Source organism: Vigna radiata, chromosome 9, assembly GCF_000741045.1.
Source record: "Vigna radiata var. radiata cultivar VC1973A chromosome 9, Vradiata_ver6, whole genome shotgun sequence".
NCBI lineage: Eukaryota > Viridiplantae > Streptophyta > Magnoliopsida > Fabales > Fabaceae > Vigna > Vigna radiata.
In genome coordinates, this window is record NC_028359.1 from 10,375,645 (window position 1) to 10,400,842 (window position 25,198).

At 33.3% G+C, this 25,198-nt stretch overlaps 1 protein-coding gene and 1 pseudogene across 1 annotated transcript; both read left to right on the plus strand.

The window, feature by feature from the left end:
• The window catches only part of LOC106774161, a 42,444-nt pseudogene extending 25,831 nt beyond the window's left edge, over positions 1–16,613 (plus strand).
• Positions 16,614–20,861: 4,248 nt separating this feature from the next.
• LOC106773301 (TMV resistance protein N-like) lies at positions 20,862–23,127 on the plus strand. Its single transcript, XM_014660006.2, has 4 exons — positions 20,862–21,379; positions 21,483–22,581; positions 22,725–23,001; positions 23,102–23,127. The coding sequence occupies exons 1-4, from the start codon at positions 20,880–20,882 to the stop codon at positions 23,125–23,127; spliced, it is 1,902 nt and encodes a 633-aa protein (XP_014515492.1). The 5' UTR covers positions 20,862–20,879.
• The last annotated feature ends 2,071 nt before the right edge of the window (positions 23,128–25,198 follow it).

Below are 25,198 nucleotides of genomic sequence, written 5' to 3' on the forward strand. Positions count from 1 at the left end.
GGCTAAACAGAGCAACGAAGCAACAAACAAACATAACTGTCAAACAGTAAAAACAGAAATGCATTAAAGTAAATCAGTTTGACTTGACTTCAACATCATGTTCCATTTATTTTAATTAAATTTTGTTGTAGAAATTTAAACTAGTGTAATTTAATGTTCAGACNGCTTCTCTGTTTCTGAATAATGTGGTGTATTGCAGCTTGGTTTATACATTCATTCTTTAACAATAAATTTCAGTTTCTTTGTATCGTGTTTTTAAATAGTCATCTTTTACGAATGCTTCAAGATGGAGAATTCGTTTATTTAAATGGCTTTTAAGGAAGCAGTTTGGTGTCTAACAAAGATAGTTTCTTCACGTAATAAAAAAATGATAAACTGCTTGACACAGCTTCATAAGAAACGTAAAAAAAAAATTATATGAAGTACCTAAATCTTCCATTAAAATTTTTGTGTTAGAATGAAAGAATAAAGAAAGCGAAAAACTATGAATTCTACACAACATCTAATGTTTACCTTTAAAATCTTAATTAAATATTATTTAGGTGTTTCCTTTTCTCAATCTTTTTAATAGTTTTGATAGAATATCGTAATTTCTTTAAAAATCTTAAACAACATAAATATTTTAATATTTAAAATTTTTCTTTGAAATCGAAAGTGAATAGTTGCAACTCTTAAATGTCTTTCTAAAAATTTAACGCGCAGGTCGCAAAAAATGAAGTATGCATACCGAGATGGGTTCAGGAGGAAAAATATAAAATATAAATGGTATTTGACTATGGGTGAGTGATAACACACATCGAGACTGCATCTAAAACATATTAATCTTTAACATTATTGCGTTGAAGAATTGACTTCAATTCCTTCAATGGAGTTTACATCTTCTTCTTTATCATCATCGTCTTCATCCTTCTTAACATCAGAACCCTATTTCATACACGATGTGTTCATCAACTTTGGTGGAGAAGAAATCGGTCAAATGTTTGTTTCTCATCTCCATTCCGTCTTTTTACAAGCTCAAGTCAAAACTTTGATTAGCCAGGAGAATATGCATGAGGGAATGAAGCTGAAAGAGCATATGCGAGCAATAGGACACACTAAGATTACGATAATCGTTTTCTCCAAATCATACGCAGAATCTATCTGCTCTCTTCTTGAGCTTGAAAAAATCATTTAAAGCCACGAAACATAAGCAGAGTCTTCTTCATGCATTTTCAATCTTTGTTCATAAGCTTCAAGAGAACTCATTAGTTGTGTTACCGAAAATGTAGTCAAATATTTTGTTTGTTCAATCGTGGTTGCAATTGCACCATATTTTTGGGGAACAGAAATTAAAGTTTTCTCAACAATGTTTTTGTCAAGAATAGTTTCTCCATAGGCTCTCACCTAATTAACTATTTCTTTTATTCTAGAATAGTAGTCTTTAATGGTCTCAAATTCTTTCATTCTTATTAATTCAAACTTGTCTTAGAGAATGAAGTTTAACATTGCATACCTCATCACTTCCTTGAAACTCCTCTTGTATTATGTTTCAAGATTGTTTTGCACTTGTGACACCAATTATCCTTGGAAAACTTGTGTCATCAACAGCTTGTTGAGTGCAAAATAAAGCCCTTGAATCCTTTTGTTTATTTTCCTTCAACTCTTTTTTCTAAGCTACAGTAAAAGTGTAGGTGTCTTCTGGTATAGTGAATTCCTCTTCTATAGTGAAAAATGTCTTCATTTTAATACTCCAAAAATAATAATTTTCTCCTTTGAAAATAAGTACTAGAATTGGTGATGCTTGATTGGTAGTATCCATGAGTTGAGAAGATATTTTGCAAGTAGCATAGAATAAGTTAAAGTTTTGTTTGAGGTAGTTGAAATTTTTTATCTACACCAGTAGACGATTGAACGTAGCTCTGGTACCACTGTTAGTATTTTGAGATTGTGAAAGGAATAGTTGATGTGGTAGAGAAAATGTGGAGATAGTAGAATGTGAAAGTAGTAGTTGGAAAAAATGTTGTAGTTGTCTTTGTTATGGTAGATGTTATCTTAGTTATGTTAGATGTTGTCTTACATCAAATGGTAGAGTATATGGGTATTTATAGACCCATAGATTATTCTAAAACATGCTAGTCACAACTTATGTAGAATGTTTTAGACTTTTACTTATGTAGTTCTTGATTTTCTTTTTCTTATCTTAAGATTTTCTACATTATTATAGAATTTATATTACATTTCAATTCTTCTTTATTCTTTTGACATTTTTTAGGGAGTCATTGGCTAGTTAAATTTTTTAGTTAATTCTATGTCTATTTTATGGATTTTCTTTTTATTTGCATACAACTTAATTTTTTTACACTTGATATTTGTTATTTAATATATTTATGATTTAAATATTTATTGTATATATATTTAACCACATATAAGGATTCATATACGAAGAATATCAAATGACTCTGCATCTTCCAATATATGAATTAATCAATTTGAAAATTTATTTTGACTTTTTACATTTGTTTAATCAATTCTCACGGAAATATTAACTTAAATTGTAAACTGGAAAAGATTTGAAAGGATGATAATGACATATTTTACCATGATTTCAGTGATGAATCAAGAGAAAATGTCAACCCTTTCTTAACTTTTTACCTTGTAAATCCTAGTTTTCTTTTAGTTTGTTAAGTGGTTGCACCCCAAGTTTTACTGAGATACTTTGTTCACTAATCCTTGCTTTCATGTGCTTAATGTAATTGGAAGAAGTCTATGCATCAAATGAAGGCATTGGAAACCAAGAAAAGCAAGAAAAGCAGCAAAAATGAAGAACCAGAATTCTGTTGAAATCAGGTTCGAGCGCCCCAAAAAAGGGGGCGCTTGAGCGCCAGTGCACTAGTTCCTGAGTTTGACTGTCGCGCGCCTGAGCGCCCCATTTTTGGGGCGCTTGAGCGCCAACTTTGCTGACAGGGCAGATTTGCCCTATTTCACTCAGAAACGCGAAGAGCTTTGGATCTTTTGCTGCCCAAACACAATTTCTCTCATTTGGAGCTCTTGGAGGCGAGCTAGGAGCTGTGGGAACAGTCCTTCTTCATCCTTGGGTCTTATTTCTTCTTCCATTTCCACCATTGTTATAAGCTTGAGCTCTCCATTCATGGAGAACTAGTTTCATTATTGTTGGGGGATTGATGTAACCACTAAACTCTTATGTAAATCACTTTGTTTTGAATGAATATATGCCTCTTTCATTGATTGTTAGTGTTTAATTCCTTTTCTTAATGCTTGTTATGAAGTTGCTACCCATGACATGATTTTAGGGTTTACTTGATGTTGGGAAATGTTGGGTAAATCTTGACTTGGGTTAAACACCTAAAGGAAATAGTTTCTAGGGATAGAACTAGGACATTTGGTTGTCTTAAAATCTCTTTTCTTAATGCGGAATTAATTGTTAGGTTTTTAATGGATTGGAGCCTAATGAGGAAGTCTAGGCTCTTTCTACCAAGGGATTGGAGTTTGAGTAAATTAGTAGATTGACATTGATATATTAATGAAAAAGATGTAATTTTCTATACATAAGAGTGAAGTAGGTGAAATCATACCCCCAACAATATCATTCCATTTCATTTCTAATCTTACCATTTCCAAGTGTTTGAGTGCTTAAGATCACTTTTATCATTTATGTTTTATAGTTACTTTAATTGAACCAAAACTCGATTTATGAAAGCATTCTTTAGTCTACGTTAGTTAGAAATTATACAATTGTTTAGTGAAATGAGTCTCTTGGGAAACGATATCCGATCATACCGGTTTTATTACTTGAAACGATTTGGTACGCTTGCCAAAGTCCCAACAAAGGACACTTGTGAAAAATGATTTAACTTTTATAAGGTGACTACTAAACTTTTGTCCTTGTTTTTGTTTTACAATAGACGTTGAAGTAGAATAGATACCCTTTCTAAATAGTGGTCCATAAGGTTCAAAGGCACAATGAAAAATCACATATAACCTGAGTCAGATTTATTTTTTATTGTAAGTTACACTTTAATTTTTTTTTTTTAATTTCAACATGTCTTTAAATTCTAGTCTTTAACAACCAATAAGCAAAGGAACCATGGTTTTCAAATGTATATCTAATATATTTAAAGAATTGAATTGCTGCATGAAATGCATATCAAATGTATGTAGCCTTTGATTGATTAAATATGGAATGCTGGTTGCTGAAGTCGAGGAAAAAACTGCTGGTGGTTTATTACTTACTGAGGCAAGGTATTTTCACTACATGGTCTGTTTAAGGTGTAACTAAAGGGTGTAAACAAATTACAATTGGTATATGTGGGTGTAAACTCAAAGACATGATTTTTTGTCATTTATATGATTGACCTTTACTTGTAATATGGGAGCAAAGTCTCACCAATTGGTTTGTATCATAAAAGTCTCACGTAGGGGCATGGTTATCAAACTCTCGAGTTAACTCTTAAACTCTTACGAGTTTACGTTCTCAGACATGGCTTCCGAGTTAACTCGGAAGTAAACCCTTTTCTGGGTAAACTCTGTAGAATTAATTGTGAAATCGGTAGGATTGTGTAGAATCGCGAGTTTGGAGCGGTTCTACAAGCTTCAACGGAGGAAAAATTAAGAAAAACAAGATCGTTTAATCTTTTTTTATTATATATTTAATGAAATGCATCAAAATTAATGCCAATAATCCAAGTATTTATGTTTTACAATATTTATTTTTATGAATTATATATCTATAAATTTTATTTATTTAAAGTTATATAATTTTGTAGACTTATTTGAATTAAGATATTATTTATATAGTATTTTTCATCTGAAGTAAACTCGTACGAGTTTACGAGTTGAGTCGAGTTTATTCGACTCTCACCAGTTTACGTAAACTCACGAGTTTGATAACCTAACGTAGGGGTATTTAGCTCTGTTGACTCTTTTTTCTCCAACCTACATGGATTAGGACCAATTGACAGGTCTAATTACAGGTTCTCATATGTCTGAAGTCATTTGCAGAAGAGGGATTGCCTTTCAATTTACGAAAAGTTGAGGTCTTTAATTGTTGGGCACTCAAACTAGCATCCATCACTCAGTGGGGTACTCAGTTTCTTAAGTTTCTTTTAGATGTAAAAATTGGAGGAGACGTTGATGGAAAAGCAATTGCTTTCAACTTCTCTTGTGCCATTGTGCATTAGAGACATTTCTTTCTTGAATGGTGTGGGACTTAAAATATCTCATCTCTCTTTAAAACCTAGAGATTCAAACTGTTTGAACCTTAAGTTGTTGCCACAAAAGGAATTGATCCCTCTTTCTCTTTCAGTTATTAGCATAAGTGAATATCCTTTGTTACAAGACAGCTATGAAAGGAATGGAGGGATGAATCTGGCCTAGGATTTCCCACATTCCTTGTTTAAAGATCAATAAAGAATAAATAATGTCAACAACGAGAAAGACTTTTCAGAATTTAAAACTTCTGTTATGATAAATCATGTTCCATTTATTTTAATTAAATTTTGTTGTAGAAAGTAGTGTAATTTAATGTTCAGACTGCTTCTCTGTTTCTGAATAATGTGTTGTATTGCTGCTTGGTTTATACATTCACTCTTCAACAATAGATTTCAGTTTCTTTGCATTGTGTTTTTAAATTGTCATTAGTTTTAGAAAAGCTTAAAGATGGAGAATTCATTGATTTAAAATGATAAATTCCTTGACACAGTTTCATAAGAAACGTAAACAAAATTATATAAAGTACCTAACAAACCTGAGGTAAACCTTCCATTAAAATTGTGTTAGAATGAAAGAATAAAGAAAGCGAAAAACTATGAATTCTACACAACATCTAATGTTTTCCTTTAAAATCTTAATTAAATATTGTTTAAGTTTTTCCTTTTCTAAATCGTTTTAATAGTTTTGATAGAATATCATAATTTCCTCAAAAATCTTAATTAAACACCAGAAATATTTTAATAAAAAAAACGTTATTAAACATTTTTCTTTGAAATCGAAAGTGAATAATTGCAACTTTTAAGTGTCTTTCTAAAAATTTAGCGCGTAGGTCTCGAAAAATGAAATGTGCATAGGGAGATGGGTTCAGGAGGAAAAATATAAAACATAAATGGTATTTAGAATAGAGTGATTATAGGACAGTCATTACGCACTTCGAGACTACATATAAAACATATTAATCTTTAACATTATTGCTTTATCTTTGAAGAGTTGACTTCAATTCCTTCCATGGAGTTTGCATCTTCTTCCTTCTTAACATCAGAACCCCATTTCATACACGATGTGTTCATCAACTTTGGCGGAGAAGACATCGGTAGAAAATTTGTTTCTCATCTCCAATCTGTCCTTTTACAAGCTCAAGTCAAAACTATTATTAGCCAGGAGAATCTGCAAGAAGGAATGAAGCTGGAAGAGCAGATTCGAGCAATAGGAGGCACTAAGATTACAATAATTGTTTTCTCCAAATCATACGCTGAAACTACCCGCTGTCTTCTTGAGTTTGAAAAAATCATTGAATGCCACGAGACATTTGGCCAAATAGTTCTGCCCGTATATTACGAGATTGACCCATCGGATGTACGATATCAGAAGGATGATTTTGGAAAAGCGTTGGAAGAAACTGCACACAGAAGCTATTCAGGAGAACAACTAAAATATGCGTTGTCCAAGTGGAGACGTGCACTCACCACAGCTGCAGTTATGACTGGTTGGGATGTCAGAGATTTCAGGTAAAGAAATGAATCCTTCCTACTTTCTTTGGTTTGAGAGTGAATGAAGCAAATGTTAAGGTTGTGTTTTAATTTTGGTAACACATTATCATCCTGAAGGCATGATGCTGAACTTGTAGACGTAATTGTTAACCGCGTCAAGACTTTGCTGGACTATAAAGACTTATTTATTACCAAATATCCTGTTGGATTAGAGTCGCGCGTGGAAGACGTGATTAAATGTATTGAAAATCAATTCACGAAAGTGTGTATGATAGGAATATGGGGAATGGGAGGATCAGGTAAAACAACCATAGCCAAAGCCATCTACAATCGAATTTATCGTCAATTCATTGATAAGAGTTTTATTGAGAATATTGGTTATGAAGAGTATGTTGCTTTGCAAGAAAATCTTCTTTCCGATGTCCTAATTTCCAAGTTGAAGGTGAAAAGCTTTGAGATGGGAAGAACTATGATCGAGAATGGATATTCTCGAAAAAAGTTGCTCATTGTACTTGATGACGTGAATGGCTCTGGCCAATTAGAAAACCTATACGGGAGTCTTAAATCGTTCGGTCAAGGAACTGTGATAATCATTACAACTAGTAATGTTAGCCTGTTGAATCGACTCGATGTTAATTATGTTTATCAAACGCATCTTTTGAACTTAAATGAGTCACTTGAGCTTTTTAGTTGGCATGCCTTTAGAGAAGCAATACCAAGAAACGAATGGAGTTTACTCGCAAGAAACGTAGTTGATTATTGTGGAGGACTACCGCTAGCTCTTGAGTTCCTTGGTTCCTGTTTATGTGATAGGACAATACAAGTTTGGGAAAGTGTATTGTTGAAATTACAAAGAATTCCCCCGGATGAACTTATGAGCATATTAAAAATAAGCTTTGAAGATTTACGTGATACGGAAAAGCATATATTTTTGGATGTATGTTGTTTCTTTATTGGCAAAGACAGAGAGTATGTGAAAGAGATATTAAATGGGTGTGGACTACATGCTGATATTGGAATAACAGTTCTCATAGAGCGTGGCCTCATAAAAGTTGAAAGGAAGAACAAACTTCAAATGCATCCTTTGTTACAAGATATGGGTAGAGAAATTATTCGTCAAGAATGCCCAGAGAAACTTTTTTATTTATATGATTGTGGTTTCAGGATGACGTAGAAGATGTACTGAAAGAGAATACTGTAAGAACATTATTTATATGATTATGAAACTTCTTTTGAAAGTGTTTTCTTTTTAAGTGTAATCCATGTGTTGTTAATTTGTTAAATTCAACATTAAGTCTCAATAATTAATAATTACTAGGGGAATTCTAAACTTGGACAGAAGCTATATTGTCCCTGAAACTTCATTCCAGTATTAGAGATTGCTATGAAGCTCATGCTTTCAAGCAAATGCAGAGACTAAAACTGCTACAACATGATAATGTACAACTTAATGGAGATTGTGGGCACATTTCTAAACAACTAAGATGGATTTGTTGGCGAGGGTTTCCTTATACATACATTCCAAAAAACTTTCATTTGGAAAATGTAATTGCAATTGATTTCAAGCATAGTCTTCTCCATCTCGTCTGGCAACAATGAGTGGTATTCATTACATGCCCTTTTCTTTTAAAACTCATAGGTTAATTAAGATAGAAATTGTATTATTGGTTCCACTTCTAACTATTGCATTTTTTATGTTACTTAATCTTTTGTCTAAAAACTATGCTTTCAGGTTATAGAGCGGTTAAAATTCCTTAATCTTAGTCACTCCAAATACTTGAAGAAACACCAGACTTTTCGAGACTACCAAGTCTTGAACAGCTCATTCTAAAAGGTTGTCCAAGATATCCCAAGAGAGATATATAAGTTGAGATCTTTAAAAACTCTCATCCTATCTGGTTGTTCGAAGCTTAGGCCATTGGAAAAGATATAATGCAGGTTGAATCCTTTTTAACTACAATTTCTGTGAATAGAACACTAAAACAAGCGTCCTTCTAAATTGTAAGCTCAAAAATTATGAGATATAAATCCCAACGTTGAATTTGAAGGATTATTGGTAAATATTTGCTTTGATACTCAACTTGTCTTTTATATTTACTTTATTTTTTTGTTTTACTTGTTGAATAAAGTTTTTTAGTCAAAATAAATGTTCCTATAATTCGGGAGAATAATAACAGTAATTAGTTTGCGAGAATCTCAATTAGCTTTTGTTTCAACTCGTATATTCTATCTCTTTCAGAATTTTATTTCCTCTGTTTTGTTTTACTACCTAATCTTATTCTGTAAAACAGTAATTGGTATCATAAGAACTCAAGGTTATTCAGAATGAGATGAACCAATATAATTACTGTTGAATGATTGAACTTTTTTGCTACACGTACATTACTTTTAAATATGTTTTTTTTTAACCATGAAAAATTATGTTTAGTTTCTTAACTAAATTATAAAATATTTAGTTCATGTATCATAAAACATCATTGTGGAAATTATATTTTAGTCACCTCGGAACTTCCTTTATCATGTGTGAAACCCTCCAAGTATCATTTAGTTTATTGAAAATAAATTTTATCAACCTAACAAATGCAAAAGCAGATGCAAGCTTTACCATGACGCCAGTTCACACATAATAGAATGTCATTGAAGTAACATCAATGTTCAACATCAAACTTCCTTTGCAACACCTTGAAGATGCAAAACGCAAGCCATGTATAATCACCGTAGATCGGACGAACTTGATCCTCCCTTTCCTTTGATACCTTCTGATTTTTTATTTTTGATTAGTTTTTATTTGAGGTTTTATCGTTTTAGTTTTGGAATGAAGATGGGCTCTCTCCTTTGAGGTGTGGTACCTGTGCGGAGGAGGTTAAGAAGGATAAAAAAAAAAGGAAAGCTAAAAGAACAAAGAAGGAGAGAGGAGGAAGAAGGTGAATCGGTTCACAACATTTACTGATGAATTTTTCCTTTGTTAATTACCGATGAATTTTTCCTTTGGTAATTATCAATGGATATAAATTTCCATTGATAAATATTACCGACTGCATATTTACCGATGAATTTCGGCCTATCGAAAAATCTATTGAAAAAATATCGTGACCAACATATTTTTAACATTTTCAATGTTATAGAAATTATCCTAGGCTGTAAAGATGTAAGCAAAAGAATGAAAAGGGGATCATGAAATTGAATAACTTGTTGCGTATACATTATGTGATATCTTTTCTTTTTAGTGAGTCCTTCTCACTAGTAAAAAATGTGGTTTTTAACTCGCCATATAGACTTCGGTTATGTGAAAACCGAAGCATATAACGCTATATACATCGGTTCATTTAAAATCAGAGGTGGAAAGCTGATAATGCCTCAATTACTATAAAATCTAAGGCCTATACCACTAAACACAACACTGCATATCAGACCTTTCTGTCTGACATATTTTTGAAAAGGCCCTATTGCCTCAGGTGGCTAGGCAACCGATGTCTATAGCCATGTGCAAGTGACGCTTTTCTCCTGAAAGTTCTCTGCAAAGTCAGGCTTTTCGCCTGAAAACTGAGGGCATATGGCATCAGTTTGCCATGCAACCGATGTCTATACGCTGCCTTACTGCCTCGGTTTGCTAGGCAACCAAGGCTTATACCTTTGTTACTCGCCTGCTACGCCTGCAACTTTGCCTGCTACACCAGATTTAAGGCATCGGTTCACCAGGGAACCGAAGTCGTTGATCCTGTCCAGCACTTTATTACCTCGGGTTTATAGGTAACCGAGCTAGTAGCTCTATTAAATTTCCTGAACTTAACCTACACACATTGCATTTGCATCGCGCAATAGCTTCTTCTTCCTCTTGCATTTGTGTCGCACAACAACTTCTTCTTCTTCCTCTACGTAGCTCTTTCTTCTGCGGGTTCCTCCACCCTTGCCACTCCTTGGCTCGCCGCCCCACCCCAGTGCTGGTCTCGCCTTCTCCCTTCTGTGCGTTCCTCCACCATCACAACATAAATACACACATACATTTAAATCCCATTGTGTTTAGATTCTGTTGCCTTTAGTTGGATTTTGTTCCTTTTTTTACCCGGAGGCTTTTTTATGAAGATTTGATCTCACAGAGAGAGTGAGAGAGAAATGGGGAATTCATTTGGGTGCTCGGCGTCCGGTGAGAGGTTGGTGTCGGCGGCGAGAGACGACGATTTGGTTGAGGCAAAGATGCTTCTAGAATGCAACCCTAGTCTTGCAAAGTATTGATTGATGTAGAATAAAAGTTTCTCCTCATTATGTTTTTTTTGCAATGTTTGATTAATGCTTATTTTTATTATGACAATACTTTTCTATGTGATAAAATTTCTTGCAGTTTTGACATTGAGGTTTTCCATGATGCCAACAATCATTTTCCAAGTGACTTGTCTTTTTACAAATGCCAAATGGAGGATAGTTTCCTTGATGAGTCATAAAGAATCTTTTAGAATTTTCTTTATATCTAGAAATTTCTCCTCTACTTTTATTTCCTTCATATTCTTTATTTTGAGACATAGTTTCAGTTTCGATTGAAAGGAATTTTCGACTAAGTCTTTTTCATGCCTTTTCAATCTTTTTTCATAAGCTTCAAGAGAGTCCATTAGTTGTGTTACTGACAATGTAGTCAAATCTTTTGCTTGTTCAATCGTAGTTGCGGTTGCATCATATTTTTGGAAATCGAAATTAAAATATTCTCAACAATATTTTTGTCAAGAATATTTTCTCCATAGGTTTTCGTTTGACTAAGTATTTGTTTTATTATAAAATAGTAGTCTTTAAAGGTCTCAGATTCTTTCATTCATAATAATTCAAACTCTTGTCATAGAGAATGAAGTTTAACATTGTGTACTTGATCACTTCCTTGAAACTCCTCTTGTATTATGTTCCAAGCTTGTTTTGCACTTGTAGCACCAATTATTCTTGGAAAAATTATGTCATTAAATACTTGTTAAAGAGAAAAAAAAAGGTTAAATATATGTTTTAGTCCTCATATTTGTACCCCATTCTCAATTGGGTTCCCATGTTTTTTTTTGTCCCAATTGCGTCCTAATATTTGTTAAATTTAGGCAATAAAGCCCTGACCATTAACTAGGCACTAACCCCGTTTGCACTGTGGTGATCTGTAATTGATTTTATGTTTTTAATTTAAGTAATTCCATTACGTGGAATTATGATTTAAAAATAAAACATTTAATTAACATGTGTGCAATTTGTATAATATGATTTTAAATTGTTTTTAATTTAGTTAAGTTGGGGATTTTATATGTGGTTCTGAGCTAGGGATTTGGTCTTCAAAACCCCATGGACTTGGAAAGAGCTAATCTTCTTCAACCCTGGCCGCTGCACTGTCTCCAAACTCCAAGCTCTGAAACAAAATATCAACAGTAAGAGGATAAAAACTTGAAAACCGCTCCCGCAAAATCTTAGCCAAAAGAGTCAAACACTTCTAGGAATCCTCAATCCACTCAGACCACCCAAATTTCTGCCCAATCATTGATAAACACCGTAGCAATCTTGGCAGCAGGGCACTGAGCGGCTCGCATATCTGTTCAAGAAGGTTCATCTCTAGTAATCCCGAGGCAGTGGACTGTAGAATAGTTGAAAAACAAGAAAGCAGAGCAAGAAGCCGCCGAAACTGTTGCGGCATGCCTGGAGTTCCATCATGAAGCAAAACCTCCATGTCCCCCAAGAACTTAGTGAGCAATCTCAAGGACATAGGAAGACTGCCAACCCAATGCTTCTGAAACTGCAAGAAGCTATCCAAAATAACACGCCTATCCGATTGAGCTAAATCCAGCATCAAAGCCCAACCGAGAAGCAAGTCAACAATGTCAGGGAAATGAGGTTGAAAGCACCTCACAAACTTCAATGATATCAAAGTAATAACACCAATAAGTCACACTTCTTCACACAATTGTTGATACTCTTCGTCACACTTCTTCTTCTTTCGAGCAACAACCCCTAATTTTGACTCTTTCGGACACCAAATCCTTAGCTCAGAACGACATATAAAATCCCAACTTAACTAAATTAAAAACAATTTAAAATCATATTATACAAATTGCACACGTGTTAATTAAATGTTTTATTTTTAAATCATAATTCCATGTAATGGAATTACTTAAATTAAAAACATAAAATCAATTACAAATCACCACAGTGCAAACGGCGTTAGCGTCTAGTTAACGGTCAGGGCTTTATTGCCTAAATTTAACAAATATTAGGACACAATTGGGACAAAAAAAAAACACGGGGACCCAATTGAGAATGAGGTACAAATATGAGGACTAAAACATATATTTAACCAAAACAAAAATGCCCTTGAATCCTTTTGCTTGTTTTCCTTCAACTCCTTTTTTTGAGTTGTAGTAAGAGTGAAAGTGTCTTCTCGAATAGTGAACCCTTCTTCTATGATGTCCCATAAATCTTGGGAGCGGAAGAATGTCTTCATTTTGACACTACAAAAATAATAATTTTCTCATGTGAAAATAAGTACTAGAATTGATGATTGGTAGTAGCCATGAGTTGAGAAAATATTTTGGAAGTAGTATAGAATGAAGTTATAGTTTTGTTTGAAGGAGTTGAAAATTTTATCTATGCCTAGTTGATGATAGAACACATCTCTGGTACCACTGTTAGTATTTTGAAGTTGTGAAAGAAATAATTGATGGAGGTAAAGAAAATGTAGAGATAGTGGAATTAATGTAGAGAAAATGTGGAGATAGTATAATATGGAAGTAGTAGTTGGAAGAAGTGTTGTAGTTATCTTAGTTGTGGTAGATGTTGTCTTGTCCATGGTAAAGTACATGGGTATTTATAAACCCATAGATTATTTTTGACTTTTGTACAATATTCTAGAATGTGTATTACATTTCTATTCTTCTATATTAGGAGTTTCTATATACTTCTATAATTTGCATTATATTTTAATAATTTTAATTAAATTTTGTTGTAGAAAGTAGTGTAATTTAATGTTCAGACTTCTTCTCTGTTTCTCAATAATGTGTGGTATATGCTGCTTGGTTTATACATTCATTCTTTAACAATAAGTAGATTTCAATTTCTTTGTATCGTGTTTTCAAATAGTCATTTTTTAACAATGCTTAAAGAAAGTTAACGCGCAGGTGGCAAAAGAATGAAGTATGCATACCGAGATGGGTTCAGGAGGAAAAATATAAAATATAAATGGTATTTGGTTATGGGTGATTGATAACGCAATTCAGGACTACACCTAAAACATATTAATCTTTTAACATTATTGCGTTACCTTTGAGGAATTGACTTCAATTCCTTCTATGGAGTTTGCAAATTCTTCTTTATCATCATCATCTTCATCGTTCTTAACATCATAACCCCATTTCATACACGATGTATTCATCAATTTTGGTGGAGAAGACATCGGTAGAAAATGTGTTTCTCATCTCCAATCTGTCCTTTTACAAGCTCAAGTCAAAACTATTATTAGCCGGGAGAATCTGCAAGAAGGAATGAAGCTGGAAGAGCAGATTCGAGCAATAGGAGGCACTAAAATTACAATAATTGTTTTCTCCAAATCATACGCTGAAACTACCCGCTGTCTTCTTGAGCTTGAAAAAATCATTGAATGCCACGAAACATTTGGCCAAATAGTTCTGCCCGTATATTACGAGATTGACCCATGGGATGTACGATATCAGAAGGATGATTTTGGAAAAGCGTTGGAAGAAACTGCACACAGAAGCTATTCAGGAGAACAACTAAAATATGCGTTGACCAAGTGGAGCCGTGCACTCACCACAATTAGAGTTATGACTGGTTGGGAGGTCAGAGATTTCAGGTAAAGAAATGAATCCTTCCTACTTTCTTTGGTTTGAGAGTGAATGAAGCAAATGTTAAGGTTGTGTTTTAATTTTGGTAACACATTATCATCCTGAAGGCATGATGCTGAACTTGTAGACGTAATTGTTAACCGCGTCAAGACTTTGCTGGACTATAAAGACTTATTTATTACCAAATATCCTGTTGGATTAGAGTCGCGCGTGGAAGACGTGATTAAATGTATTGAAAATCAATTCACGAAAGTGTGTATGATAGGAATATGGGGAATGGGAGGATCAGGTAAAACAACCATAGCCAAAGCCATCTACAATCGAATTTATCGTCAATTCATTGATAAGAGTTTTATTGAGAATATTGGTTATGAAGAGTATGTTGCTTTGCAAGAAAATCTTCTTTCCGATGTCCTAATTTCCAAGTTGAAGGTGAAAAGCTTTGAGATGGGAAGAACTATGATCGAGAATGGATATTCTCGAAAAAAGTTGCTCATTGTACTTGATGACGTGAATGGCTCTGGCCAATTAGAAAACCTATACGGGAGTCTTAAATCGTTCGGTCAAGGAACTGTGATAATCATTACAACTAGTAATGTTAGCCTGTTGAATCGACTCGATGTTAATTATGTTTATCAAACGCATCTTTTGAACTTAAATGAGTCACTTGAGCTTTTTAGTTGGCATGCCTTTAGAGAAGCAATACCAAGAAACGAATGGAGTTTACTCGCAAGAAACGTAGTTGATTATTGTGGAGGACTACCGCTAGCTCTTGAGTTCCTTGGTTCCTGTTTATGTGATAGGACAATACAAGTTTGGGAAAGTGTATTGTTGAAATTACAAAGAATTCCCCCGGATGAACTTATGAGCATATTAAAAATAAGCTTTGAAGATTTACGTGATACGGAAAAGCATATATTTCTGGATGTATGTTGTTTTTTTATTGGCAAAGAAAGAGAGTATGTGACAGAGATATTAAATGGGTGTGGACTACATGCTGATATTGGAATAACAGTTCTCATAGAGCGTGGCCTCATAAAAGTTGAAAGCAACAACAAACTTCAAATGCATCCTTTGCTACAAGAGATGGGAAGAGAAATTATTCGTCAAGAATGCCCAGAGAAACCGGGGAAAAGGAGTCGATTGTGGTTTCCGGATGATGTAGAAGATGTACTGAATAAGAATACTGTAAGAACATTCTTTACATGATTATGAAACTTTGTTTGACAGTGTTTTCTTTTTAAGTGTAATCCGTGTGTTGTTAACTTGTTAAACTCAACATTAAGTCTCAATAATCAATAATTACTCAGGGATTTCTAAATTGCTTTTCTTTGCTATACTCATCACAGGGGACAAAAGCTATATTGTCCCTGAAACTTCATTCCAGCATTGGAGATTGGTTTGAAGCTCATGCTTTCAAGGAAATGAAGAGACTAAGACTGCTACAACTTGATAATGTAAAACTTAGTGGAAATTATGGGCACATTTCTAAACAACTGAGATGGATTTGTTGGCGAGGGTTTCCTTATACATACATTCCAAACAACTTTAATTTGGAAAATGTAATTGCAATGGATTTAAAGCGTAGTCATCTTCAACTGGTCTGGAAACAACCACTCTGGAAACAACCCCAGGTATTCTTTACGCCCTTTTCTTTTAAACTCATAGGTTAATTAAGATATAAATAGTATTATTGGTTCCACTTCTACCTATGGCATTCTATTTTTCCTTTACTTCCCTAATCTTTTGTCTAAAAACTATGCTTTCAGGTTTTAGAGCGGTTAAAATTCCTTAATCTTAGTCACTCCATATACTTGAAAGAAACACCTGACTTTTCCAGACTACCAAGTCTTGAACAGCTCATTCTAAAAGATTGTCTAAGTTTGCGCAAGGTACACCAATCCATTGGTGATCTCTCCAATATACTAGTGATAAATTTGAAGGACTGTAAAAGTTTAAGCTATCTCCCGAAAGAGATATATGAGTTAAGATCTTTAAAAACTCTCATCCTATCTGGTTGTTCGAAGCTTAGGCCATTGGAAAAGATATGATGCAGGAGGAATCCTTTTCAACTATAATTGCTGAGAATAGAACACTGAAACAAGCATCCTTTTAAATTGTAAGCTAAAAAATTATCAGATATAAATCACAATGTTGAATTTGAAGGATTTGGTAAATATTTGCTTTTATACTCCACTTGTCATCTCTATTTACTTTATTTTTTTGGTTTTAGTTGTTTAATAATAACAGTAAATTAGTTTGCGAGAATCCCAATTAGATGTTTTGGTCAATGCAAGTATTAGAAGTAATTGGCCGTGCATATTGAAAATAATAAGGATCACTTTTATTTCAACTCGAATATTCTATCTCTTTCAGAGTTTTATTTCTTCTGTTTTGTTTTGCTACCTAATATTATTATGTAAAACAGCAATGGGTATCATAAGAACTCAACGTTATTCAGAATGAGATGAACCAATATCAACGTTACGATAAGAAATTCTCATGTTAATGATATTTTCTTAAATTGAGTGTGTTATTCATTGATAATTAAAGGGTTATAAATAACTTTTATACTTGGAAATAAAAATAAAAACTGAATATAAAATATCAACTATTTTAAAAATAAAATCTACTTAATTTATTATAAAATAATATTGTATTTAAATAAAAAAAAATCATAATTACCTATTCTTGATATATCTCTATCAAAATCAAACTTTACTAGACCCAAATAAAATAAGATTTAAACAAAATTATTCATAAAAGGCTAAAATTTAAGTTTATCTAAACAAACTCTTCTATACCAGAATATGACCAGTATATGATTGATTATCAGAGTGTGTGTTCATTAATTTGAAATAGTATACCAGATGTATATGACAGATACATATCAGAGCATTTATACAAAATTCTAATGAATATAGCATATGATATCATGTGCATTTCCTAATACTCAAGAAATTGTATGGAATGATGATAAAGCATAGAGTATTACTGTAGTAATAACATTTAGATATCAGCTATGATGCAACAGAGTATATGATAAATGTGTTAGCACATCTGCAACAGAGTTATCATCTCATAATGATGCATATATGGTGGATTTCAAAATGAATTTGAGCAATATACAACATATGATATCTATGACATGTCAAACATGTATATAAGAATAGTTAAAACTTGTTTAGCAACTCAAAACAACAGTTATATGCGTGTAAAACAATATTCAATGACTTAACCGATTACATTAATAATGTAACAGATTGAGAAAATTGTAGTTCAAATTTTTTAACAGATTATAAAACTGTTTAATCTGTTAAATTTGCAGTAATGATCAAATTCATGATTTTTTATCATTCAACCTATTATGATCACATTGTAACCTTCAAACACAACTTTCTCAACAATGTAACATGTTAGTAGCATAATAAACATGATAAGAACAACAATTGTGTATCAATGCATGATCCACGAATGAAAATGAACAATTGATCATATGACAGAGTGATATGCAAGCTTTCATTCATTCAGAACAGATTCATTCACTCATTCAATGTGTGCAATCAGTCCAATCAAATATTGCAAATACCAAGGTTAATTCAAACATCCAAATTGCATTCAAAATATTAAGCATAAGATATTGTTATCAAAACAAATTATTATCAAACCATGTAATTCATTCAAACACTTTAAAGCCAAACAAGAAACAAATTGTTCCAAAACAGAGCCTTATGGCATAATTACAAGACATTTAAACCAAAATAGTAATCAAATCTAAATCTTAATCCCTATTCTAATAAGAGATATCAATGAATTCTTCATCTTCCTAGTTATCCTCATCCATGTCTTCATCTTTAGAAGTATTCCCAAAATATATTATCATTGTCAAAACCATCATTCAGCTTCCTGTGAACTCAGGTAAGAGACTTTTCAATCCTGGAGAGTCTGGTAGAATGAGTCTTCATCTGATTGACCATGTATCTTTCAAATTATGTCTTTGGTTGAAAGGTAAACTTGGATTCTGACTTGTCAACCTTCAAAGGCTCAACTTCTTCAACCATAGGCACATGCTCATCTTTAAATGTCCAACCAATCTCACTCTTCCTTAGACCTATATGATGAAGAGCAAGTTTTTCTATCAGATTCTTCTTGCTACAACTTAATGTCACTTCATCAGTAAGATCAATAAAGTAGTGACGCATGACTTTGCTCAAGAACACAACATGTGGAAGAATAACCATGTTTTGTTTGGATACTTTGACCATGTGGTCACAAACTGCAGCAGTTCAGTCAGTTTGTATCCTTCCTTTTAGAGCATGAATAAGATAAACATCTTCTGTAATAAGCTGTGCATGATTTCCTCCTCTAGGTAATAGAATCAAGACAATTACAAATGCACATAATGTAAAGTCCCTAGGTTCATCAGGGTTTCTCAGGCAATCCTTGTATATTGCCATCTTTTTTATCCCGAGTACACTTAGGTGGGATTTAATTATGACCATTTGGCCTGAAGCCAGCAATGGTTGACCAAATAGCTTCATCAAGTTTGATGTAAACACCCTTAACCCTTGAACAAATAATACTATTTTAACCTTCAGGTTGGCATAAAAGACCTTTACCAAGTTAGGATACTAGTCACCTGACATTTCCACAAACCTAGCAAGACGTTGGTACTCCAGTCAGTCTTAGAAAATAAAGCCTTATCTCATAAAGTACAAAATGCCCAGAAGCTTGTGTGAAATAACCTTCCTTATACACCAAAAACAAACGAAGTTGGTGTGTGCTTCTTCATCACTGATCCAACTAAAGGGACTTGTTGGCCTAACTCTTGAAGCAGTCCTCTTGTTGCGTTTGGATGAGGAAGCCATGGAGATTTCGAATTCAAGATAATCTCTTTTTTAGAAAAAGGGTTTGGATTCTAGTTACAGAGAGAGTACGACACAAGAATAAATTAATCGATTTAAGTAGTTAACCTAGTTGATTAAGCTCATCGAGAAGCCTAATTGAAAACTTGAAAAGCCCAAACCTAAGCAGACCTAATCGATTAACCTTTCTCTTTAACAGATTAAGTCATTGCATATCACATTTTCAACAAGTAAAGAAAATAATGAAAAAATATAATAGATTTAACAGATTATACAATGCATGCAATTGATTATACAATCCATACAAGTCAGCTATAAATTCATATGACCGTTAAAAACAGTTTAGGCTTTAAATGAAATTGATTTTGTTAAGAGAAACATATTTAACCAATTATGAAACTTATGTAATTGATTATGCAAATTTTCAAATCATTTTCCATTCCAAATAGATCAATGTACTTATTAAACACATATTGGCATAACAACGTCTTTTAATCAATTATACAACTTATCTAATCGATTATTACACAACTATTTGTCCTTGTTAAGCATATAATAATATCTAGAGAAATCTAGTAGATTGTATGCAATGCTTATTCGATTACTCCTACCATAAATGATATGTTTAATTTGTTTAAACTCATGATTCATTTACAAACAATGAATACATATATCAAGTATCTCAAACACAAACACAATAATGATAAAACAATTATCATGTCATTTGTTATGCAGGAAACCATAAAACATTCTTTTGTTCATCATAAAAAACATAAATATAAGGTAGGTATAGGTCCCCTATCAACATCCTAAAATTTGCATTACACTTAATATTTTTAATTAAATTTTGTTGTAGAAAGGTGTAATTTAATGTCCGCTTCTCTGTTTCTGAATAATGTGTTGTATAGTTGCTTGGTTTATACATTCATTCTTTAACAATAGATTTCAGTTTCTTTGTATCGTGTTTTTAAATAGTCATTTTTTACTAATGCTTAAAGATGGAGAATTTCGTTGATTTAAGATGGCATTTAGGGAAGCAGTTCGGTATCTAACAAAGATAGTTTCTTCACGTAATTAAAAAAATGATAAAGTCCTTAGCACAGCTTCTTAAGAAACGTAAAAAAATTATATGAAGTACCTAAATCTTCCATTAAATTTTTTGTGTTTGAATGAAAGAGTAAAGAAAGCGAAAAACTATGAATTCTACACAACATCTAATGTTTTCCTCTAAAATCTTAATTAAATATTATTTAAGTGTTTCCTTTTCTAAATCTTTTTAATAGTTTTGATAGAATATCGTAATTTCTTTAAAAATCTTACTTAAACAACATAAATATTTTAGTATTTAAAAAATGAAGTATGCATACCGAGATGGGTTCAGGAGGAAAAATATAAAATATAAATGGTATTTGACTGAGTGATAACCCAATTCGGTTCTACATCTAAAACATTTTAATCTTTAACATAATCACTTTATCTTTGAAGAGTTGACTTCAATTCCTTCGATGGAGTTTGCATCTTCATCCTTCTTAACATCAGAACCCCATTTCATACACGATGTGTTCATCAACTTTGGTGGAGAAGACATCGGTAGAAGATTTGTTTCTCATCTACACTCTGTCCTTTTACAAAATCAAGTCAAAACTTTTATTAGCCAGGAGAATCTGCATGAGGGAATGAAGCTGGAAGAGCACATGAGGGCAATAGGGCACACTAAGATTACAATAATCGTTTTCTCCAAATCATACGCTGAATCTATCTGGTGTCTTCTTGAGCTTGAAAAAATCATTGAATGCGACGAAACATTTGGCCAAATAGTTCTACCCTTATTTTACGAGATTGACCCATCGGATGTACGTCATCAGAAGGATGATTTTGGAAAAGCTTTGGAAGAAGCTGCACACAAAAGTTATTCAGGAGAACAACTGGAACATGCGTTGTCCAAGTGGAGCCGTGCACTCACCACAGCTGCACGAATCACCGGTTGGGATTTCAGAAATTTCAGGTAAACAAATGAATCCTTCCTACTTTCTTTCGTTTGAGGGTGAATGAAGCATGTGTTAAGGTTCTGATGTAATTTTGGTAACACATTATGATTCATCTTGAAGACATGATGCTGAACTTGTGGAGCGAATTGTTAGCCACGTTAAGACATTACTGGACTATAAAGACTTGTCTATTACCCAATATCCTGTTGGATTAGAGTCCCAGGTGGAAGACGTGATTAAATGTATTGAAAATGAATCCAGCAAAGTGTGTATGATAGGAATATGGGGAATGGGAGGATCAGGTAGAACAACCCTAGCCAAAGCCATCTACAATCGAATTTATCGTGAATTCATTGGTAAGAGTTTTATTGAGAATATTGGTGAAGTTTGGGATTCAAAAATTGAAAGGTATGTTGCTTTGCAAGAAAATCTTCTTTCTGATGTCCTAAAATCCAAGTTGGAGGTGAAAAGCGTTGGGATAAGAAGAACTATGATCCAGAATGGAATTTCTCGGAAAAAGTTGCTCATTGTACTTGATGATGTCAATGAAATTGGCCAATTAAAAAGCCTATGTGGGAGTCGTGAATGGTTCGGTCAAGGAACTGTGATAATCCTTACTACTAGAGATAAACACTTGCTGAACCAACACTTAGTTGATTATGTTTATCAAATGGATCGTTTGAACGAAAATGAGTCACTTGAGCTTTTTAGTTGGCATGCATTTAGAGATGCAATACCAAAAAAAGAATGGAGTGAACTTGCAAGAAACGTCATTGTTTATTGTAGAGGACTACCACTAGCTCTTCAGTTCCTTGGTTCTTATTTATGTGATAAGACAATAGAAGTGTGGGAAAGTGTATTGAGAGAATTACAAAGAAATCCCCCGAATGAACTTCTGAACTTATTAAATATGAGTTTTGACGGTTTACGTGATACTGAAAAGGATATATTTCTTGATGTATGTTGTTTCTTTAAAGGCAAAGAAAAAGACTATGTGACAGAGATATTAAATGGGTGTGGACTACATGCTGATATTGGAATAACACTTCTCATAGATCGTGGCCTCATAAAAGTTGAAAGGAACAACAAACTTGAACTGCACCCTTTGTTACGAGACATGGGAAGACAAATTATTCATCAAGAATGCTCAAAGGAACCGGGGAAAAGAAGTCGATTGTGGTTGCAGGATGACGTAAAAGATGTATTGAACGAGAATACTGTAAGAACATTATTTATATAATTATGAAACTTTTTTTGAAAGTGTTTTGTTTTTTAGTGTAATGCATGTTTTGATAACATGTTAGACTCGACATTAAGTATCAATAATTTCTCAATTGTTTATCTTTGCTACATTCATCACAGGGGACAGAAGCTATCCAGGGATTGTCCTTGAAACTGCATTCAAGAAGAAGAGATGGCTTTGAAGCTCATGCTTTCAAGAAAATGAAGAGACTAAGATTGCTACAACTTGATCATGTACAACTTAGTGGAGATTTTGGGAACATTTCTGAAGAACTGAGATGGATTTGTTGGCGAGGGTTTCCATATGAACACATTCCAAGCAACTTTCATTTGCAAAATGCAATTGCAATAGATTTAAAGCACAGTCATCTTCAACTCCTCTGGAAACAACCCCCAGGTTAATTAAGATAGAAATAGTATTATTGGTTCCACTTCTAACTATTGCATTTTTTTTACATTTACTTACCTAATCTTTTGTCTAAAAACTATGCTTTCAGGTTTTAGAGCGGTTAAAATTCCTTAATCTTAGTCACTCCAAATACTTGAAAGAAACACCTGACTTTTCCAGCCTACCAAGTCTTCAACAACTCATTTTAAAAGATTGTCCAAGTTTGATCAAGGTACACCGATCCATTGGTGATCTCTCCAATATAGTATTAATAAATTTGAAGGATTGCACAAGTCTAAGCTATCTCCCAAGAGAGATATATAAGTTGACATCTTTAAAAGCTCTCATCGTATCTGGTTGTTCGAAGCTTAGGCCATTGGAAAAGATATAATGCAGGTGGAATCCTTTTTAACTATAATTGCTCATAATAGAACACTGAAACATGCGTCCTTTTAAATTGTAAGCTCAAAAATTATCAGATATAAATCCCTACGTTGAATTTGAAGGATTGTTGGTAAATATTTGCTCTTTCTTATACTCCACTTGTCATCTTTATTTACTTTATTTTTTTTGTTTTAGTTGTTGAATAAAGTTTTTTTAGTCAAAATAAATGTTCCTAAGCTTCGGGAGAATAATAACNGTAAATTAGTTTGCGAGAATCTCAATTAGCTTTTTTTGTTACTGTAAGTATTATAAGTAATTGGCCCTGCATATTGAGGATAATAACGTTTACTTTTATTNCAACTCGTATATTCTATCTCTTTCAGAATTTTATTTCCTCTGTTTTGTTTTGCTACCTAATATTATTCTGTAAAACAGCAATTGGTATCATAAGAACTCAACGTTATTCAGAATGAGATGAACCAATATAATTACTATTGAATGATTCAACTTTTTTGCTACTCGTACATTACTTTTAATTATGTTTTTTTAACCATGAAAAATTATGTTTACTTTCTTAACTAAATTATAAAATATTTAGTTCATGTATCATAAAACAACATTGGTGGAAGTTATATTTTAGTCACCTCTGAACTTCCTTTGTCATGTGTGAAACCCTCCAAGTATAATTTAGTTTATTGAAAATAACTTTCTTAAAAAATAGGACTATAATTTTATAATTTAATTTAAAATCAAACACAATTTTTCAATATTACTAGTTTTAAATTCATGTCTGCTTACAAGTTGATAGCTAAAAGTCAAACATATTTCATATATACGTGAAGGAAACCTTACATATTAGCCTTTATCCATTTGAATAAATTGTGACTGATAATGAATAATTTATTGTCCTTGGTTATCGTGACATTGCACAAGGAATGATTAAAGGATAGGTTCAATATTTTGCCAAGACATTAAAAAAAGTAGTCTCAGCAAACATTGATATGTTAAAAAATAGAACGCCATGAAACAACAAAACAAAGTAACATCTAAAATCCTTGATATAGAACGGATTTTGAACTTAGGAGTGTAAGGAAGGAAGGATAAGTAGTCCTGAATGATTAAGAGCATATGCTTTGTGTAGACTAATTATGTGTCAAGTGTTCATCTTTGGTCTGTGATAATGCTAATTCTTACCATTATTTAAGCATAATTTTAGTGGCAAAATCAACTCCTTCATAGCTTTTACTTTGTTTTATCCTCACATTTAGTGTGTTTTCTTGTTTTCTTGTGTTTATTTAGTATATGCTTGTTTTTACCTCTAATCTCTATGTTTGAGTGTGTGAAATAAAGGATTAGGAAGCAATTCTAGTGGAGGAAAACAAGCAAGAACTCAAGAGAACATGTTTTGGGACCATAATTGATCAATTTGAAGCAAATACCCATGTTGGACGCCTTCGGAATTGCGCAAGAGCCTAAATTTTTGAATGCTGTCAAAGCTGTCCGGGCTAGGGCGCCCCTGGCTGCTGATTTTATGCAGATATGGCGCCTGGGCACCCCCAGAAGGGCACTGGGGCGCCCCTGGCTGCTGATTTTCTGCAGATTTGGTGCCTGGGCACCCTTGGGGGGCGCTAGGCGCCCTTTGATTCGCTGTTTTGTATTTTTATGGCGCCCGGGCACCCCAGAAGGGGGCACTGGGCGCGACTTTCCGCTGATGTGTCAAAAATGGGTTATTTAAACATGGTTCTCGCGATATTTGGGCATTCTTCTCCTCCTACACTTCATTCTTCACCTAGAGAGATTGGGAGAGGCCCTTGGAGGCTAT